Genomic DNA, 20,774 nt, shown 5'->3' with positions numbered 1-20,774 from the left:
TAGGCAATAATAACGAAAGTGCTCTTTTGTCAAACCTGTAAAAAAATAATTTATACACATCCCATCGGCTGATTGGAGTACTTCATCACAAAATTTGTTAACAACTGTTTGTTTATCGATGGTCCTTTCCACCATCACTTCATCCCCCCATTCTCTTCCTCACCTCCTTCTCCTGCTACTCTGTCGTACCTAGTGATGTGTTATTTATTGAAGGGCAGACAGGCAGGCAATGTGACAGTGGAGCAGGATGGGCCTGCTAAGGGCTCGGCCACCTCTCCCTCCAGCTCTGTCCAGGTCCCCTTCTCTGGGCTGAAGCAGATGGTGGAAGACTTGTAGGCTCCCTGCAATACAGCAGTTGAGACATCGTTATTATATTCATTCATACATGTGTCTATGAGGGCAATTCTTTCAAGGTCATTTAAAGGTATTTCACAGTGTCCCACCTACGGTTGTCTCTATCAGGACTGAAACTAATCTAGCCAACAGGTTGTTGGTATTCCTAAACCCATACTGTAGGCCTACATACCCTAAGCTATTGTGATTTTAAAACAAGCAACTTCATACTCACACACAATCATACATACGGTATAGCGTTAATGTAGGATAAAGATAGTGAAATTAGCCTTTACCATGCTCCAGCTGTATCCTCCCACTAGGAAGATGCTGTCGTCCAGGATGCAACAGCCGGGGCCACTGCGTCCCTCCAGGATTGGTGTCTGGAGGATGTTCCACTGGTCCGCTTTGGGATCATAACACTCCACCAGCATCACGTCCAGGTGAGAGAAACCTGAGCACAGCAGAAAGGAAACATGATGAGAAACCCTCATTGTGATTTTCCACACTGCAATATTCCTAGAATAATGCTCAGCTGAGGACAAGCTATTGGGGTCATATGGCTATATGGGTCAAGCTATTGAATACAATTTTGCATTGGTGGACAGCATCCTGAAGAGGAAATACTAGTATTCAGATGATCCATCTTCTACTCCACATTCATTAATTGTCTATGTGCAAAAAATAGAGTAGCTGAGACATGCCAGTCCTTACCTTTCAGATGGTTGCCCCCGATAGTGTAGAGGCGGTCATTCATCCCAGCCAAGGCATGAATGGCTCTCTTTGTGTTCATATCCTGTTTCCTGGCCCACACATCCATGATGGGGTCGTAGCAATACAGCCAGGATACGTATTCTCCATTATGGACTCCACCTATAGTGGTATAGCAGATACACACATAAAGACGTTATTATTAGCTGTGAATGGAAGGGTCAGGATCAATAGACCCATCACTCTGCTTTTGAAGAGAAACAGCCTGACTGAGTGTGCAGGGAAATCAACGAGTCTGTGTATGCATTGATAGGTGATATTTAGCAGTCCTGCACTAATCACGATACTCCAGATCAATAGATTTTTACTGTGTCTGAGTTAGTAATTTTTTTGCTTTACATTTTCAGCATGAACTCATTTTCCATTGAGATGATCTGTGAGGTCTCCCTTGTAAAATAGGTATTTTGACCTCAATGGGACAACATAGTAAAATGAAGGTTAAATAAAATGAGTGAGGTCTGACCTGAGATATATATTTTCCCATTGTGCACTGCTCCAGCGTGTGCGGCTAGGGGCTGGGGCAGGGAGGATACGTAGTTCCACTCGTTAGTCTCCAGGTTGTAGGACTCCACGCTGGAGAGGTAGCCCGACTCGTTCCTCCCACCAATCACATACAGGTGTTTATCCAGGCAGCAGGCGAAGAAACTGGCTCTCCTGAGGAGGAGGCATCAACCAGACAACATCATTAAAACATCCAGGACAGTGTGTGTGTAGGGGGGTGTGTGTGCATGTGTGTGTGTGTGCATGTGTGTGTGTATGTGTGTGAGTGTGTGCATGTGTGTGTGTGTGTGTGTGCATGGTGGAAGCCTTGGTGGACAAAGTTATAACTCAGTTATAACCTCTGTATGTAAAAAAATATGTTTTATTGTCCCATACACTGTATAGCTGCTGTGAAATGTGATGCTTTACAGTGTCAACCATAGTAGTAAGGCGCCCCTGGAGATTTTTCACCTTGTCGGCTTGGGTATTAGAACCAGCAACCTTTCAGTTACTGGCCCTAACCGCTCTAACCGCTAAGCTATTTGTATGGAATGGTTATAACATTCAGACACTGCAATAATTCAGTGTTAATAATCAGTACAATAATTCCCACATCTATTTGTATTGCATTATTTTGTCAATCTTGTTTGCATTGACTTACCTTTCCTGCATAGGCGGAAGTTGTATCCAACTGTTGAATCGTGGATCATAACGGCTGACATGATTAGTGCTGTGCTTTCCTGCAAAATACATGCCAGAATCAAGATCCATAAACAGTTAATATGGCCACTCTTATCCTTTCAAACAATGTCGAGTGGCAATAAAATATATAGATACTATACATGGATAGTATTGGTATTAGTAGTAGTATCTGTAGTGATGTTACCATTGGGGTTCCACTGGTCCTCTCCACCCAGCAGTAGAATGAAGTTCTCCACCTCCACCACACAGTGATGGGCACTGTTGTAAGGCATTACTGGGAGACACAAGACAACAGTGGAGGATGTCAGAAACTGGCAGGACACAGAATGGTGGTGTCATGGTTCCACCTGTCACCAGAGGGAGGCAGAGACCGCCCTAGAGACTATAATGACGGTGTTGTTACAAATTATGATTTCCTTTTAGAGAGGTGTGTTTTCTGTCACCCTTTGCAGTAGCTTGATTTGTTTGCCATGTGCGTTGTCTCCTGAGTGAGTTCGAGTCTTAGTGATGGTTGTTTTCCCAGTTTTACTTTGTACCTTCTGTTGAACGTTTTCCTGTAAAGTATTTACATTTTTTCCTAAACCACTGGTTCCTCCTCTGGTTCTCGTCTCTGCTCCTGGGTTCTACCTCACCATGTCACAGGTGGAACTTGAGTTAGCAACTGGCTAAAGCCAACATGACATCCAGTGAAAACTCTATACTGTGTGTGAAAAGAGCAGTAACTTGCACTCTAAACAAAGGTACAATTCTAGCACAAAATCAACCAAAAGATTCAAAACAATTCCTTTTAATCCAGTATTCAGACATTTTTGGTGTTATTTCACATTCGACAACACACTGCATGAAGCTCACAGGGCCAAACGCTCCCAATCAACACTACAATATAATACACCACACTGACTACAGCACCTGGTGGTGGTCTCCCTGCCTGTTTACTGTCTGTATGTCTAGGTGGTCCAGTCTATCCCTCTCTCCCCTCCATCTTCCCCTGCTAAAGTGACCCCCATTGAGATGGAGAGAAATGGTCTTAGGTGACAGTCATAATGAACATAATCATGTTCACTCGATAAATCTAGAGGCCCGTACTGTGCGTGGGCTTTTGAGCGTAAATCAGTGGCATGGTAAAGCCCACCTGTCTGTCTCCATCCGTCATTTCCACTGTCACCTCCCCGCTAGTCTGATGGATTGCAGTTGCTGTAAAATTAGACAGCCTTGAATCTCATTTCTTTACGATTGGCCTCTCCTCTCCTCAGCTCTGCAATCTCAATAGCTGTGGCTGGCTGACATGTGGAGGTCTTCCACTCATAGAGGGGAGTCTAGCTCAGACAGATAGTGACTGACTAACAGAGCTTTATCTTCAATAAGGGTGTGTGACTTGCAGAGGTCTTCCATTGAAGGTGGAGAGCCTCAGATAGATAGGAGGACTAACAGCTTTATCTTGAGGGAAGGGGATTATACTCCCTGACTTCAGTGCACCACAATGGCAAGAGGGTGTAGGTGGCAGACTTCCTTACATGCCTTAATGTTATCATTCAGTAGATGCTAAGAAATGTTAATGAGTGGTTATTTTTGTTGTGTTGTGATTTCTGCTCATAGTAAACAACATCTGAAACTGTAAAAAAAACATTGCACTCCACTGAGGGTAAATTAGACGGTACTGAGGGTAAATAGACTCAGAACAGTGGTTTTACTGTCCATAACTTATGTTCAAGTTGGCTAATTCATTTGTTTTATTCCTATTCTGATAGTCTTGCACATTACAGCCTGAAAATAAATAAGATCCATCTCTGAATCAGGGATCATGATGTTCATAGATGTTGATATCAAAATCCGTTTCAATTGTTCCATATTTACCACTGGAGCCTAAACTGTAAGACCACTATGTGGCAGAAACCCAATCCCTTCGAATTGGCCTTGCCTTGACTTTACAGTAAGCTCTCAGGCTCACTAGAGGGAGTCAGACACCTCAGCATTGGTTGGGGTTGACTGAATGACTCCACGGCAACTGCACTAATCAACGTTGCGTTACTACAGCCATCTAACATCATTAGTGATGCATCCCACCACATTGCATTCTTTTGTTCTGTACTGTGCTTAGATCAAGATTCATTTTTGAAGCCATGAGGTGTTAATGCCAGGTTGGCTCAGGTACTGTAGAATCAGGCAGCAGTGGACAGAGTCACTACTTTATCCGAGCCACTGTCTTTGTCTTCCATTCCATTCCTTTCCCTTCCCTGCTTCTTCACGGTGCTATAGGTACACTAGATGGCAAGCAAGAGTTCCTCTAGTTTCTAGAACAGACGAGCTGCAGTGATCTGACGCGACAAGAGGGATCAGACTCTCCCTAAATTGTGTTGATAAATGTCTTAATCAAACGCTATCCCTCTCAGGCTTCGCCTCATTGAAAAGTTATGATTGAATGTTAATCATTCTCTATTCCACATCTATTGTGTAGCAGCTCCATCAGGTGGCCATCGATGTGTTACGTTAAGGGAATGATTTTGCAGTTTTGTTCTTCCACACGGACACGGACCATTTGAGTGTTAACTTTTAGTTTTGAATAATGGAAATCCCCATTGACCTTTTGGTTGTTACACTTTATACCAATGAGCTTTAATGAGAAAAATGTCAATACTGAAATATCAATGAGGCTGAAAGTCGTTGTGTATGCATGCCTGTTTTGGTAACATGGCTGACAAAATCAAGAGGAAATGTTAAAATACCATTAATGTAACACTAATGATAACAGAGCAGAAATGTAGCTTATTGCGTGTTGACAGACAGTAGACAGGTGCGTAATATTTGGGACCACTGCTACAATTCTGTCTAGCTACAGATGGTATGTGTTGAAATGGTATCATGGTAAATAACACTGGCAACATCAGACCAGGACCAGAAATAACTATGGGCATGTGTGAGACAAGTGTTGTTAGTGTGTTGAATGGGGACTGATTGAGAGCAGTTGTGACAAATGGACAATAAAGTTGTATTGTATTGCGAGAATAGAGTGTACAAGGTCTAGGAGATGACAGTAGGTAGGTAGACCAGTGGTTAATATGTATGAATGGAGCAACATTAGTGAGAGATGCACACTGCCAGGCCAGAGGACAACAACTCAATATGAACACAGATGATGATGATGATGCAAAGGACAGATAAGGTTTTCCATTAGCACTTGTTTGACCTATGGAATGTGGCAAGAATATAGTGGTGTCTCTCAAAAGGTCAACATAGACAGGTGGGAGAGAGAGCATAGAACACTATATGTTGAGGCAAGTAGTGTAATAGAAAGCTTGTTCTTTGTATTTTCAGAAGTATTACAGATGTAGGATCTTAACCCTTTACACTCGTGGGATTGGCCTATATGGATAAGGCTAAATTGAAATGTTTCTTACAGAAGAAATATGAACATTCATAATCATGGTAGCAATTGAAAGGGAACAGTTTATGGGGAAATTATTACACCAAAGGTTTGGACACAACCTGGCACAAGACTGAATCCAAACCTTACACTGTTGATTTTCTGTGCATTTTACATTTACTGTACTTTTCGTCGCATTTGATCATAACGAACTGTGAAAATACTCTGGATACATTCAGTAACATGATAAGACTATTCCTGGAAAATGTGGGGTAGGTGCAACATAAGACACAAAATTGACAAGGGTTTGAGTGAGAGGACTAACTGGTGTATCCAAGTGGCCACACATCTCTCCAAAGTGTGCACAGTTAGTAAGTCATGCACTTTTATGACTCAAAGAAGAATCTTCAACTATATGGTACTTTTTTTTTTGCTGTCCTAGCTGTGCTGTTGAGGAACTAGAGCAAGCACACTTGTAGTTGTTTTGTTTGGAACACAACCCTGCATCCCCACCATCCCACAATTACTGTTGTTGTTTACACAATCCAAAAACGGTCCATTATAAATTGCAACTGGGTCAGGTGGGCATCATTTGAAAGCCTGTTCTATTGCCAATATGACTAGCTAAGTTATAAAATAGAATATTACAGTGTTAGGCTTTCACAAGGCAATTCAGAGAAACAGATCGTAATTTTGGTGTGCATAGAAAGGAGTCATGAGTGCATTCAGTTGCTTGTGCAGCAGCTTATTTTCTTCACAATAAACAAAAATAGGCTCATTCTGTTCAAAACATTCCAGGGAGTGACATCATGTCATCTTGTAACTGTACATCAAACATAGTGATCATAAACATTGACACTGTATATGACATGAGTTTTATGATTTGGAAATGTGAAGTGCACATTTGGACTCATGGGTGTTTGGCTTGCTTTTATAATAAATAATAATAATAATAATAATATGCCATTTAGCAGACGCTTTTATCCAAAGCGACTTACAGTCATGCGTGCATAATTTTTTAAACTTTTTTGTGTATGGGTGGTCCCGGGGATCGAACCCACTACCTTGGCGTTACAAGCGCCGTGCTCTACCAGCTGAGCTACAGACATCAAAGCGGTATTTATTATAATCCTCAACGTCTCATCTTTCAAAATATATAGAGTCCTCTTAATTTACAGCATTTCCCTCACTCAGACAACAGAAAATGTGCAAAAGTTGCCCAATTACTGGGAGAAATGGGGGCAACTTCTTGTCGCGCAAGGTACTCAAGTTTAGAATGGCTGTCAGTCAAAACCCATACAGCTCTGTGAAGCACAGAACCAGAGCTCTAACATCATGTATAGCATGTTACTGTACAGCCACTGCGTTCCAATTTAGGCGTTTATCAGTGCCCAAATCTGCAATTTACAATCTGTACACGGGTATGAGTGTAAATGGCTACTTTGTTCACTCTTTTGTTGCACAGCAGGACATGCAAACTTGTAGTGTATTCAAGGTTTATAAAGACTTCTAAAGTTTCTAATGTCAGACTTGACTTGCCCTAACGTGTGTCAACCCCTATAAATCTGGCCATTCATCTTTGCCAGGAGATTTCAGCAAAAATAAGGGAAGATCCACACCATGGTGGTGAGCCTGTAATGTCACGCTCTGATTAAAAACGTACACTAAAAGTGCTAGTGATACACCATTACCTCTAGGAATTTGAGGAACTTCTTCCCTCTTCCCTCATTTTATCTGAAAATTAACCTGTACTAAAGGCAAAGCCTCGTAACATTAAACTTGAAACAAACCTTGAAATCCTGTTGTTGATTCGTGGTTGAAAACTGGTTAAAATTAGACATAAACTGTGTATGACTTTTTGTGAATTCAACCAAAAAATCAATTGATGTTCAACGTCAGCATGTTGAAAAAATATAAAATATGATGTTGATAAAACGTTGATTCTTTTTATGCTTATAACAGAAGAAGCTTCAGGTAAAAGACAGGGCTACTACTCACTGGTGAGGATCTTCCATGTCTTCTTCTCGTTGTCATAGTACTGGACCAGATTACTGGGGAGTCGATCGGGTCCAGGGGGCAAGCCACCCACCAGCAACAGCATCCTCTTATTGGAACGAATCCTGGAGGAAAGTGGGTGTGGAGGGGTTGAGGTTTGGATGGGGTTGGGGGGAGGGGGGTTGAGGTTTGGATGGGGTTGGGGTGGAGGGGGGTTGAGGTTTGGATGGGGTTGGGGTGGAGGGGGGTTGAGGTGTGGGGACAAGAGATAGGAAACACAAAGATTACATAACTGATATAGATTAAATAAAACATCCACCAACATCAAACAAAAATAGAAGCTTTTTCATTATAGTATTAAGCCAACTGCAACTAATCACTACAACTTCATTGTGTTGGAAGTCATTGAATTGTAGCATATCCTATATGAAAGATAAGAAAATTATCTTCCCCATCATGTAGAAACTTCCTTATTGGCCAACACTATATGAGCTATGTAGATCATAGTAGTAACAGCTTAACAACATTGTGTATTAACTTGAACATTATATATATTTAATAACATGGTAATAACAGAGTAACTGGGCTTTGTAATTTCATAACTGTTTGTTCTCTGAATTGATGTGAAAAAATGTACCCACTTGTTTTTCATATGCTTTCTGTCCAAAGGGGGTTTACACCCTAAATATATCTGTTAAATTAGGTGTGAAGTCATCAGAACATTTCTACAGGGTGACATACAGTGACGCAAATATGACTGGGCAATGTACAGTAGAGTAGATCAATATTGCTATTCCACTGGTCAAGACTCTCCATGTGGCAGTTCTGAACCAATTGTGCAACATATTCTTGAGTTCTGGGGGTTTGTTTGTGAAATAGCCGAGCCACATACTTTACTGTACATTGAGTCCAGTCATCTTGTTTCGAATGAAGTTCAATGCAATTAAACAACCACCCACAAAGTAACAGTCGTTTTAACAACATTGGCCATTAATTCCAGACATTTGTATTGTTATTTTTTATGACTAAATGACCACCGTCTCAGTGCATACATTTGGATACTGGCTCACTCGTGTTTTTGGGCTTATTCTCATATGCAAATGACCACTGGATATAGATAATGCTGATTAATTGAGGGGAGAGAAACAGTGGCATGTGATATTAATATGAGAAGTTTAGATCCTAGATCCGTGCTGCATTTGGACCCATTTATGGACATCTCACTAAGGAGACTCTACTAGGCATGGCAACATGCTACAGTACATGCAGGTCCTCTCCATTGCTTATAACTTTTTATTGGATTTCCACTAGATAGGGAAACAGTAGTGTGCTCCATAAAGATATTGTGAGAAATAAATAGTGAAATTAACCATGCCATAAATTACCCTGGTAAATACATTATACACCACAAGAGCAAGATAATTGTTTATTTATATTTTCTACAATACTGTGAGATTAGTTTTCCAATCATAAAGCCTACTGTTTCTGAATGAAGAAGATAATGTTCAAAAAATGTAAAAGTCAAAATTGCTCCATAATATTTCAGAGACTCATGATACAAACTGAAAAATGTTTCTGAGGAGGTTTTTAACGAAGGTGTTTGCTGTAAACATCAGCAGCTTCAAGCACAACCAATCAATCATCTTCCTGTCAACTCCTGTCCATTAACTGTCTCTGAAAATGCTGATCATGATGAACACACCATGACAAGCCATGGTTGTGTACTGTAGGTAAGGCAGACAAAGCAGCCATTCTCGGTATGGATCACCCAGACCTATAACTCTGTAATCCATGAGTTATTTTCTTGCTCTTGTCAAGCTATTCAAAAATATATAGGTTATGTATATATAGGTTATAGGTCATATCTACCCAGATTATGTCAATAGAAGTTTTCATGTGCTCTTATGTAATATGTTTTACAAGTGTGCCTATGTTTAATTATAATTGACCTAAATATTTTTGGGAATAATGTGATAACTCGTATTTCAGAAGAAATGCCTGAATGTACTGTTCAATTATCTTCCTATTGATTTAAGTTATGTCTATCTTTTCACCACTTAAAAAACTTTACAGAGAGTTAACAAAGTTCTAGTGTGAGATGGTATAGAAAATAAGTTAGAGTAGACCATTCTAAAGCATCCTCACTAACCCTAACCTTATCCAAGTGTACAAAGTAGTACCTTTACTAACCTCTGTGTGTGTGTGTGTGTGTGTGTGTGTGTGTGTGAATACATATGTTCGTGCATGCATGTGTGTGTGTACATCCTCACTTGCTGGCTGTGGTCTGCCTGCAGTGCTGTCTGAAGGGCATCAGGTGGTAGTTCATGGCATCCATCAGCAGCTTCTGGCACACTGGGTCACTCCTCATGAAGTCAACCGACTGCACCCTCTCCACCAGCTCCGGGGCCGGGATGAGGGCGAAGCGCAGCCTCTTCATCAGGTCCGGGGCGTAGTGCATGCGAGTCTCCCGGTCATGCTCTAGCCACAGCACCGACATCTGGAAGAGGGCCAGCTCCGACTCCACCGGGGGCGGCAGAGCGTCCAGCATGGCGCACATCTCCTCAAAGTTCAGCAGCAGCACATCCTCCACCAGGTACTTGTTGGCCAGCTTCTTGGTCTCGTCCAAGCCATGCAGCGCCGCGATCTTGCAGATCTGCTTGTAGTTCTGCACGGAGATCTGGTCGTTGAGGAACTGCACGCTGAGCTTGGTGATCTGGGGGACATTAAGGATCTTGCTGACCGACAGCACCTCTTCCACAGTGTCCAGGGAGAGAGTGACGTTGGCAGTGTACAAGTACTCAAGCACTAGCCGTAGTCCGATGGAGGAGCAGCCCTGGAGGACCAGGTTGTTGATGGACCGGGTGCTGGCCATCAGCTTGTCATCGGGGGAGGAAGATGGTGTACCACTGCTCCCCTGGTCCTTGTTGTTGTTGGTCCCCTCGTTGTTGAGCATATGACTGCTGGAAAAGAGACACCTGAAATACTGAGAGCAGGACGCCAGCACCGCTTTGTGGCAGTAGAACTGCTGTCCTTGGGCAGTGAGAGTCACATCACAGAAAAGCTGTTTCCTCCATAGCAGGTTGAGCCCGTGCAGCAGGGTGTCACTGTGTGTGGGGTCAAAGGTGGATGTTCTATCACCCGATCTGGACATGACTTTACCTAGGCAACAAATACACCATGCAAGCCATTTAGCCTACATCTAGCCCATTATCTGTGAATAACATAACATGATATCATCATTATAGTCAGGAGGGAATTGTCTCTAATACCTTCACGTTATACCGATCATAATGGTTAGTTAAATGAATATGTATCCGTTTGAACCGGTAAACCATCATGCTGCTCCCGCGGATACTATTCTGCAGTGAACAATATAGTTCGGTCCGGTTGGCTATCATTTCAACTTTGGCTCGGGTCGGAAGACAAGAGAAAACAAAAACGTATTGTCCCAAGAATGTGCCATTCAATTGCTATTTTCATTATTTCACGACTAGATCATTTCAGTTGACGCTGCGGTTTGAAGCGCATTGTCAAAACAAACTATGAGAGGAGATGCTGCAGCGCCTTCTCTTCGATAACGCAATTTAAGTTGTTGGATAAGGGGAAAATGCAACCCCTATGCAAAGATAATATGCAGCATTCAGCTAACACTTATCGTTCTCCTCTTATCTTGCTGCACTCTCACAATGATCAAATTTACACATCCACAAATGCACGCACGGAGTGATACAAAAGCAATTAGTTTGCCCTCACACAGCCGACATCATCACTGTGCTCTGTGCGGGAGCTTTTTTCCCTTTTACCTGAGTTACGACTATTCAGACGTGAGTATCGGAAATTATTCATTCAATGCAGCTATCCAACAATATAAATGAAACATGCAGGAGTGTATGTAGTTAAACAACGCTAAAAATGCATTTAATACATTCAATATGTTTGTAAACTTGATATAAGCGTCCTGTACTACCTTGTTTCGTAGTCGCCACATTCTCTAAAGCGCCTGTCACAACTAAATGATGTGAGCAGTTTGCCTCAGATCAAGCCAAACTTACCTGATTACGAGCTTGTAAAAAGCTTCAGGTTCCCAATAATCTCACTTGACTTTTCTTTGTTCTCCTTTTTCTTTAGATATATTCCTTTCCTTTAAAAGTATATGGTCGGTGCAACAAAATAATTATTGATTCCCACTCATAAAGTCACTATTTCAGGTTATTTGTTGGCGTTGATCATTTGTTCTTCTGAATTAACAAGAAGTGTGTGAGTGTGTGAGAGGGAGCTGTGCTTTCTGCAAGAGAAGAAGAAGAAGAAATATACGTGTGACAAATTATGCTACCAAGAAACAACACATCATTATCCTTGGGCCTGGGGCTCAGTGAGTCGTAACGAGAGTAATAGGAAATCCACGGTTGGGGAGAGAAACGGTCGTGCATGGCCAGTGGAGAGAGACCATGCAGGGGTATGGATGCTGGAGAGACTCGCAAAATTATGGCTCAAGGCTATTGTAAAAACTGTCGAGCGTAAATGACTGCGATTTCAAACATCTATGGAAGAAAGAAAAGAGAAAGGGGGAGAAAAGCCGAGTCTTCCCCTCGCTGTTATAGAGGGAACCGTCAAGTTTTAGTGCGCATTGCTAATTAGTCAATTTCTCTCTGCCTTCACAGCCCGACGACTTTGCTGCTGAGCTGAAACTGCTAATTTCTGGGACCAGCCTTTTTTTTGGCTGTGAACTGGATGGATGAATGAATGGCTTGTCTCGCACAAATGACAAAAAGCCCCTGCCTTAATCTCCATCGGCAAAATAACCCCTCATCTCATTCTGCTCCTGCTTGTCCTTTAAATGAAGGTACTCTACACCAACTTTAGTGGCTTATATGCATCACATTTGGACATAGAGTATGATATTACATATACTAGTTTTAACATTTTAATTATAAACATATTTGTATATGTTTGACAAAATGATGTTCTGGAAACATAAGGTCATCCTCATCCTCATCCCAATAACCAGCCACATTGTATCAAGTTAAGATGCTATACATATAAACATCTATTATATAGCTATTTTATCATCTAAAAGCAGAAGTGAACTATCCATTAGATACTTGTAACTTGATATAATCGTTATTGTGGCATGGACATAGGCCTACTATAGGGCTACACAATAGAAAGGAATGAGTGTATTTGTATTTATTATGGATCCCCATTGGCAGCAGCTACTCTTCCTGGGGTCCAGCAAAATTAAGGCAGTTATATATAATTAAAAACATTGCATTACATTTCACAACAGATTTCACAACACATTAAGTGTGTGCCCTCAGGTCACTACTCTACTACCACATATCTGCAACACAAAATCGATGTGTACGTGTGTGTATAGTGCGTATGTTATTGTGTGTGTGTATATGTGTGTGTCTGTGCCTGTGTGTGTCTCTTCACAGTCCCTGCTGTCCCATAAGGTGTATTTTTATCTATTTTAAAATCAGATTTGACTGTTTGCATGAGTTACTTGAGTTCCATGTAGTCATGGCTCTATGTAGTACTGTGTGCCTCCCATAGTCTGTTCTGGACTTGGGGACTGTGAAGAGACCTCTGGTGGCCTGTCCTTACAAATGAGCCCATACAAAATAGGCCTCACAACCCATTTTGACAGCATTTCTAAATAATTTCACCTTATAGTAGGCTTACAGATGCACTGTCAACTCTAATAAAGACACTACATATCTGGTATTTGGTCTCTTGTAACTCATATTCAGGTGGTTCCATGAGTCAGACCATGTCTACCAATGTTATCAACATGTTACATATAAATATGTTAGAAAGCCATACATAATGCTGTTATGAATGTATTGTTATAACACTTTACACAGTATCTTGGGAGGTAACATCTTATGTCCAGAACTGTTTGGTCCAACTGTTTGGTGCTACAGCTATGTGGTTTTAGTGTCACTCAATACACGTGGTACCATATCTTATCACATACAATTACCTATACTATTTCATTACATACAATTCAACTGTCATTCTTAATTGACTATATGCTGCATTTAGGTTTATGGATCATCACAATTGTCATATTGAGGGGCTAAATAACAAAGCAAGTCAATGAAACATGTATTTCCCACAAAGCAAACCGTGAAAACAAAACATTCAAGCAAATCAATTTTAAATCTGTTAAAGCACTTATTAGGTTGGACTGAACTGTCAATTAAATAAAGAGCACAATTGGAGCAAAAACGTGCACATCCAAGGGTCCCCTGGGACCAGAACTGACAGATACCTCCTCACAAGTTATAAAATGACAGATAAGGATAAATGAGCTTGTTCATGTACTATGAAATAGAGCAACACCATCAGATAATAGCAGGCCACACAAACAGTGGGTTATAACATTGATAAAAGATATAATCTTTCTTGATGCCTTTTGATGGTTGAATGTTTGACAACAGGACAGCACCACCTCTCAACCCAGTGTGGTTTATAGATCACACAGTTACTACCAGTCTTGTAAAATGACCATTTTGAAGGCGATAGCCAAATCGGCATACTCGGCAGGAATGTGCATAGTGGAAACCTGGTTTGGACTTTCCACCGTAGTTGCCCCCAAGGAAACTCCTACACACCTCCCTGAACACCAAAGACCATTTGAGCATCCTGTGTACTCATCTAGTGGTTTGGCTATTACCCCACAGTGGAGGTGTCATAATACCCATAAAACCTAGCGGTCAAACAAGGAAATGGTTCCAATCATTTTTCCACCATTCAATTTTTCCCATAGGGAATTTTAGAAACACTTAAAATAAGGGTGGTGTTTCGTGTAGGCTTACCCTGGCATGACGTTTTGATAGCCATGTAAATCTCTCTCGGACAAGGTGACTTTTATTAATATATTCTGCACTATTTACTCTCAGATTCGAAAATGCTAATTAGCATCAAAGTAGACATCATGCAAGACTTCAAATCCCTGCAAGCTCCTGCATGTCATCTCTTTGCTAACAATTATGGTGTCAATTTAAAACTTTCACAAGACAGTTCGCATAATTGTCAATTTAAATAAATGTAGCCAATTGATTCATTACCAAATATAGCTAACATTAGATAGTTAATCCAGAGAATCTTACCTTTGCTTCGAATCGACAGTCTCGTCAAGATCATCATGGCATTTGTAGTTCTTAATGATAGCCACATTAGCAGCTAATTAGCATTTCATTTTGGGGGGGTAAATACAGGTGAATATATTGATAAAAGTCACCTTGTCCTGGAGAGATTTACTGGGTTATCAAAACGCCTCACCAGGGTAAGCCTACACGAAACACAGACCTTATTTGAAATGTTTCTAAAATACCCTATGGGAAAAACGAACGGTGGAAAAACGATTGACCGCTAGGTTTTATGGGTATTAATGACTCATACTGTGGTACTCTATACATGTTTTAAGCAATGTCCATCACTAGATATTGTTCAATGAATGTGTTTATCAAGTTAAAACATAATAATTTTGATTATACAGTAAATTATACAGTATCACATTCTAGTACCTAGCTATAACCTAGTCTGTCTGGGACTGTAATGTTTGCCAAAGATAATACAACAGTCAATTAGGACGACATTACCCAAGTCTCCAGAGAGCCATTCTAGTGCTATGAAATGACAATTTCCAACTCTTTCAGCTCTTTGTAGCAACTCAGTCTCCTGAGGCCACTGGTCTTCAGATTTCAGGGCATTTATGTGGTGGTAGGTTGCTGCAGGGAGGAGAGGGGGAAGGGGGGGGGGGGGGGGGGGGGGGGGTCGGTCATCAGATAGGAGAAGAGTTTCTGGACTAATTAAACCCCTTGAGACAGAGAATCACAGTACAGTGATTTACAACTCTCTACATACCAGTTAACCCAACTCATATGTGTCTGTCATATTCACATTACATGCACCATTCTGTATTCCTTGAAGAGGAAGTAAATAAGGATTTTCTTAGAATGTAAAAATTTGATGGAACGCAATTGAATGTTCTGAAAAATATGATTGAACAGTATATCTACTCTGTTATCAAACAAAAACCAGGAGGACTTATTTTGACCTGAGTTGACTTGCTTACAGTATGTACTGCTTATGAATGTGCTATGTATGGACTATGAATGTGTTTTGAGTTTAGTGTTCGATCTAAGACTAGGGTTAAGGTTAGGACTAACCATAGTAGTGGTTTCCAGTCCTGGTCATTGAGAACCACAGGGTGTGCAGGCTCACCTGATTTAAATAATCAACTAATTATCAGGACCTTGATTTGCGGAATCAATTCTGTTAGTTCTAGGCTGAAAGAAAAGCTGACACACCCTGTAGCTATCAAAGACCAGGGTTGGTGCCCACTGCCCTACTACAAAGAGGATATGCAGAGAAAGAAAATGCGTTTAGTGAAAAATAGTGTCGGTGTCACGGATTCTGCCGAGACTGCCCTTCCTTCTGGTTCGGGCAGGCTTCGGCGTTCGTCGTCACCAGAGTACTAGCTGCTGCCGATCTATGTTTTATGTTTCTATGTTCATCTGGTTGTTGTCTAGTGTTGCACACCTGTTTCCCATTATGGTATTATGTCCTTCCCTATTTAACCTGTTCGCTCCCACTGTGTGTTGTGCGTGTTTGTTACTTGTTTCGAGTGTCGTTTGTGAGCGGGTTTGCTCCTCCCTGTGTTGGAGGTTTTGCTTGTTTCTTTACTATACAGTAAAGTAGATTTTTTATTTCATTCTGTGTCCTGCGCTTGACTCTGGCCTACCGCATTCCACAGACATTCATGACAGAAACACGCACCACTATGGAGTCAGCAGGAGCAGCCGGATTAACCGAGACGATGGAGGAACGAGTCTAACGACAAGAGATGATGATTCAGACTCTCTGGGTCACCATGGAACGAGTGTTCCAGACGATGGAACGATGGGAGAGAGGTGGTATCCCGTCACCATCTCCAACCACTCAACCACCTACAACACTGGTCACCACTCCGCCACCTGGGTCCAGTGGGATTCGGCTCTCGCTCCCGAGGGCATATGATGGTACACCTGCCGCGTGTCAGGGATTCCTCCTCCAGGTAGAGCTCTACCTGGCCACCATTCACCCGGCGCCCTCGGGATACGAGAGCGTGTCCGCCCTCATCTCCTGTCTATCGGGGAAGGCTCTTGAATGGGCCAACGCCGAGTGGGGAGGAATAGACTCGAGAACTGTCCGCTACGAGGATTTCACCCGCCGCTTCTGGGCGGTATTCGATCATCCACCAGAGGGGAGAGTGGCGGGTGAACGTCTGTTCCACCTACGACATGAGATGAGGAGCGCGCAGGAGTTTGCGCTGGAGTTTAGAACATTAGCAGCCAGCGCCAGATGGAATGAGAGGGCCCTGATTGACCATTATCATTGCAGCTTAAGGGGGGACGTCTGTCGGGAACTGGCCTGCAGGGACACCGATCTCAACCTGGACCAACTGGTGGACATGTCCATCAGGTTGGATAACCTGTTGGCAGCCCGCGGACGTTCTGATCGGGGTCCGTCCATTCCATCCCCCAGCACCTCCGAGCCTACCCCCATGGAGCTCGGAGGTGCTGCGGTTAGGCAGACGGGGAGAGGGACCGTCCCCTGCACCAACTGTGGCCATAGAGGACGACACACTGCTGGTCGGTGCTGGGGAGGGTCCTCAGGAGGTCGAGGCAGCAGGCAGAGCACTGGTCGACCGTTTCAGGTGAGTAGGCACCCGACTCACCCAGAGCCCCCTGTTGCTGTTCCATCTGTGTATTGATATTGTCTTTCCTGAGTTTTCTCCCCATTCCCAGCATAAGGCGCTAGTAGATTCAGGCGCGGCTGGGAATGTTATTGATCGCCAGTATGCTCGTAGTTTAGGGATCCCTACTGTGTCTGTTGATAAACCTTTCCCTGTGCATGCATTAGATAGTCGCCCGTTAGGGTCAGGCATAATCAGGGAGGTCACCGCTCCACTTCTGATGAGGACACAGGGGGGTCATGAGGAGAGGATTAGCCTCTATCTGATTGATTCTCCTGCGTATCCTGTGGTGTTGGGACTTCCCTGGTTAACCATTCATGACCCCACGATTTCATGGCAACAGAGGGCTCTCAAGGGATGGTCCGGTCAGTGTTCAGGGAGGTGTGTAGGAGTTTCCTTGGGGGCAACTACGGTGGAAAGTCCAAACCAGGTTTCCACTATGCACATTCCTGCCGAGTATGCCGATTTGGCTATCGCCTTCAGTAAAAAGAGGGAGACTAAATTACCACCCCATCGTCCGGGGGATTGCGCGGGAAATCTCCTGGTAGGAGCTGCACTTCCCCGGAGTCACGTGTATCCTTTCTCTCAGGAGGAGAGGGCGGCTATGGAGACATATGTCACCGAATCTCTGAGACAGGGATACATTCGGCCATCCACATCACCTGTCTCCTCGAGTTTCTTTTTTGTGAAGAAGAAAGATGGTGGGTTACGCCCGTGGTGCATTGATTACCGTGGCTTAAATCAGATTACCATCAAGTACAGCTATCCATTACCCCTGATAGCTAGTATGACGGAATCATTGCACGGGGCACGCTTCTTCACAAAATTGGATCTCAGGAGCGCGTACAACCTAGTGCGTATCCGGGAGGGAGATGAGTGGAAGACGGCATTTAGTACCACCTCTGGACATTATGAGTATCTTGTCATGCCATACGGGTTAATGAATGCTCCATCAGTTTTCCAATCATTTGTGGATGAGATTTTCAGGGACCTGCACGGACAAGGGGTAGTGGTGTATATTGATGACATCCTTATATACTCCACTACAAGGGCCGAGCATGTGTCCCTGGTGCGTAAAGTGCTTGGAAGACTGTTGGAGCATGACCTGTATGCTAAGGCAGAGAAATGCCTGTTCTTTCAGGAGTCCATCTCCTTCCTAGGGTACCACATGTCCACGTCTGGGGTGAGGATGGAGAGTGACCACATTTCGGCCGTGCGTAATTGGCAGACTCCAACCACGGTGAAGGAGGTGCAGCGATTCTTGGGGTTTGCCAACTACTGCCAGAGGTTTATCCGGGACTTTGGTCAGGTAGCGGCTCCCATTACCTCGTTGCTGAAGGGGGGACCGGTCCGTCTGCGGTGGTCAGCTGAGGCGGACAGGGCTTTTAGTCACCTGAAGGACCTGTTTACCTCAGCTCCAGTGCTGGCTCATCCGGATCCCTCCTTGGCCTACACGGTTGAGGTGGACGCATCCGAGGCTGGGATAGGCGCTGTACTTTCTCAGCGCTCGGGCACGCCACCCAAGCTCCGCCCCTGTACTTTCTTTTCGAAGAAGCTCAGCCCGGCGGAGCGCAACTATGATGTGGGGGACCGGGAGCTGTTGGCTGTGGTCAAAGCCCTGAAAGCGTGGAGACATTGGCTTGAGGGGGCTAAACACCCTTTTCTCATTTTGACTGACCACCGCAATCTGGAGTACATCCGAGCGGCGAAGAGGTTAGGTGGTCCATGTTTCTCACCCGTTTTGTTTTCACCCTGTCTTACAGGCCAGGCTCCCAGAACGCTAAGGCAGATGCTCTGTCCCGACTGTATGACACGGAGGAGAGTTCCGTGGAGCCCACTCCCATACTTCCGGCGTCGTGTCTGGTGGCACCGGTGGTATGGGTGGTTGACGCGGACATCAAGCGGGCGTTGCGTAATGAACCCACTCCTCCCCAGTGTCCAGAGGGTCGTATGTACGTACCGCTGGAGGTCCGCGATCGTTTGATCTATTGGGCTCACACGTCACCCTCCTCTGGTCATCCTGGCATCGGTCGGACAGTGAACTGTCTTAGTGGGAAGTACTGGTGGGTCACCTTAGCTAAGGACGTGAGGGTTTATGTTTCCTCCTGCTCGGTGTGCGCCCAGTGTAAGGCTCCTAGACACCATCCCAGAGGGAAATTACACCCCCTACCCGTTCCACAACGACCGTGGTCCCACCTATCGGTGGATTTTATGACTGATCTTCCTCCCTCAAAAGGGAACACAACCATCCTGGTCGTTGTGGATCGGTTCTCTAAGTCCTGTCGCCTCCTTCCTCTGCCCGGACTCCCTACGGCCCTACAAACTTCCGAGGCCCTATTTACCCACGTCTTCCGGCACTACGGGGTGCCTGAGGATATAGTGTCTGATCGGGGTCCCCAATTCACCTCAAGGGTTTGGAGGGCATTCATGGAACGGTTGGGGATCTCGGTTAGCCTTACCTCAGGTTTTCACCCCGAGAGTAACGGGCAGGTGGAGAGAATCAACCAGGAGGTGGGTAGGTTTCTGAGGTCGTATTGCCAGGACCGGCGAGGGGAGTGGTCGGTTTTCCTACCCTGGGCAGAGATGGCAATAAACTCCAACTGCCACTCTTTAACTGACCTCACTCCTTTCCAGTGTGTGTTAGGTTATCAGCCGGCCCTGGCCCCTTGGCATCAGAGCCAGATCGAGGTACCTGCAGTGGACAAGTGGGTTTGGCGCTCGCAGGAGACCTGGGACGCTGTCCATGAACGCCTGCAGCGGGCCATCAGGCGGCAGAAGGCGAGCGCCGACCGCTACCGCTACCGCTACCGCAGTGAAGCTCCGGTGTATGCACCGGGGGACCGGGTCTGGCTCTCGACCCGAAACCTGCCCCTTCGCCTGCCCTGCCGGAAGTTGGGTAGGCGGTTTGTGGGTCCATTTAAAGTCCTGAGGAGATTGAACGAGGTATGTTATAGGTTACAGCTTCCTACTAATTATCGCATTAAACCCTCGTTCCATGTGTCTCTCCTCAGGCTGGTGGTAGCTGGTCCACTCCAGGAATCTGAGATATGGGAGGTTCCTCCGCCCCCACTAGACATTGAGGGGGCTCCGGCGTACTCGGTCCGTTCCATCCTGGATTTGAGGCGTCGGATGGGGTGCCTGCAGTATCTCGTGGAGTGGGAGGGGTACGGTCCGGAGGAGCGGTGCTGGGTTCCTAGGAGGGATATCCTTGATCCCTCCTTGTTGAGAGAATTTCATCGAAATCATCCGACTCGCCCGCGCCGCGTCCTCCTGGCCGTCCCCGAGGCCAGTGTTGACGCATGGCTGGAGCCGCGCGTCAGGGGGGGGGATACTGTCACGGATTCTGCCGAGACTGCCCTTCCTTCTGGTTCGGGCAGGCTTCGG

General features: G+C 44.4%; 1 protein-coding gene across 1 annotated transcript; it reads right to left on the bottom strand.

Annotated features, from left to right (window-relative positions):
• Positions 1-200: 200 nt before the first annotated feature.
• On the bottom strand, positions 201-10,793 carry LOC311098926 (kelch-like protein 14; the record flags this gene model as incomplete). Its single annotated transcript, XM_084139474.1, has 8 exons — positions 201-341; positions 630-787; positions 1,048-1,206; positions 1,568-1,758; positions 2,246-2,324; positions 2,471-2,560; positions 7,646-7,767; positions 9,913-10,793. 8 exons carry the CDS (start codon positions 10,791-10,793, stop codon positions 201-203), a joined length of 1,821 nt encoding a protein of 606 aa, XP_083995600.1.
• Positions 10,794-20,774: the final 9,981 nt, after the last annotated feature.

The sequence above is a fragment of the Coregonus lavaretus genome (genome assembly GCF_964263955.1).
Source record: "Coregonus lavaretus genome assembly, chromosome: 23".
In the NCBI taxonomy this organism is placed as follows: Eukaryota; Metazoa; Chordata; class Actinopteri; order Salmoniformes; family Salmonidae; genus Coregonus; species Coregonus lavaretus.
The sequence above is the reverse complement of the archived record's forward strand: the minus strand, read 5'-3'. Positions and strand labels throughout refer to the sequence as shown.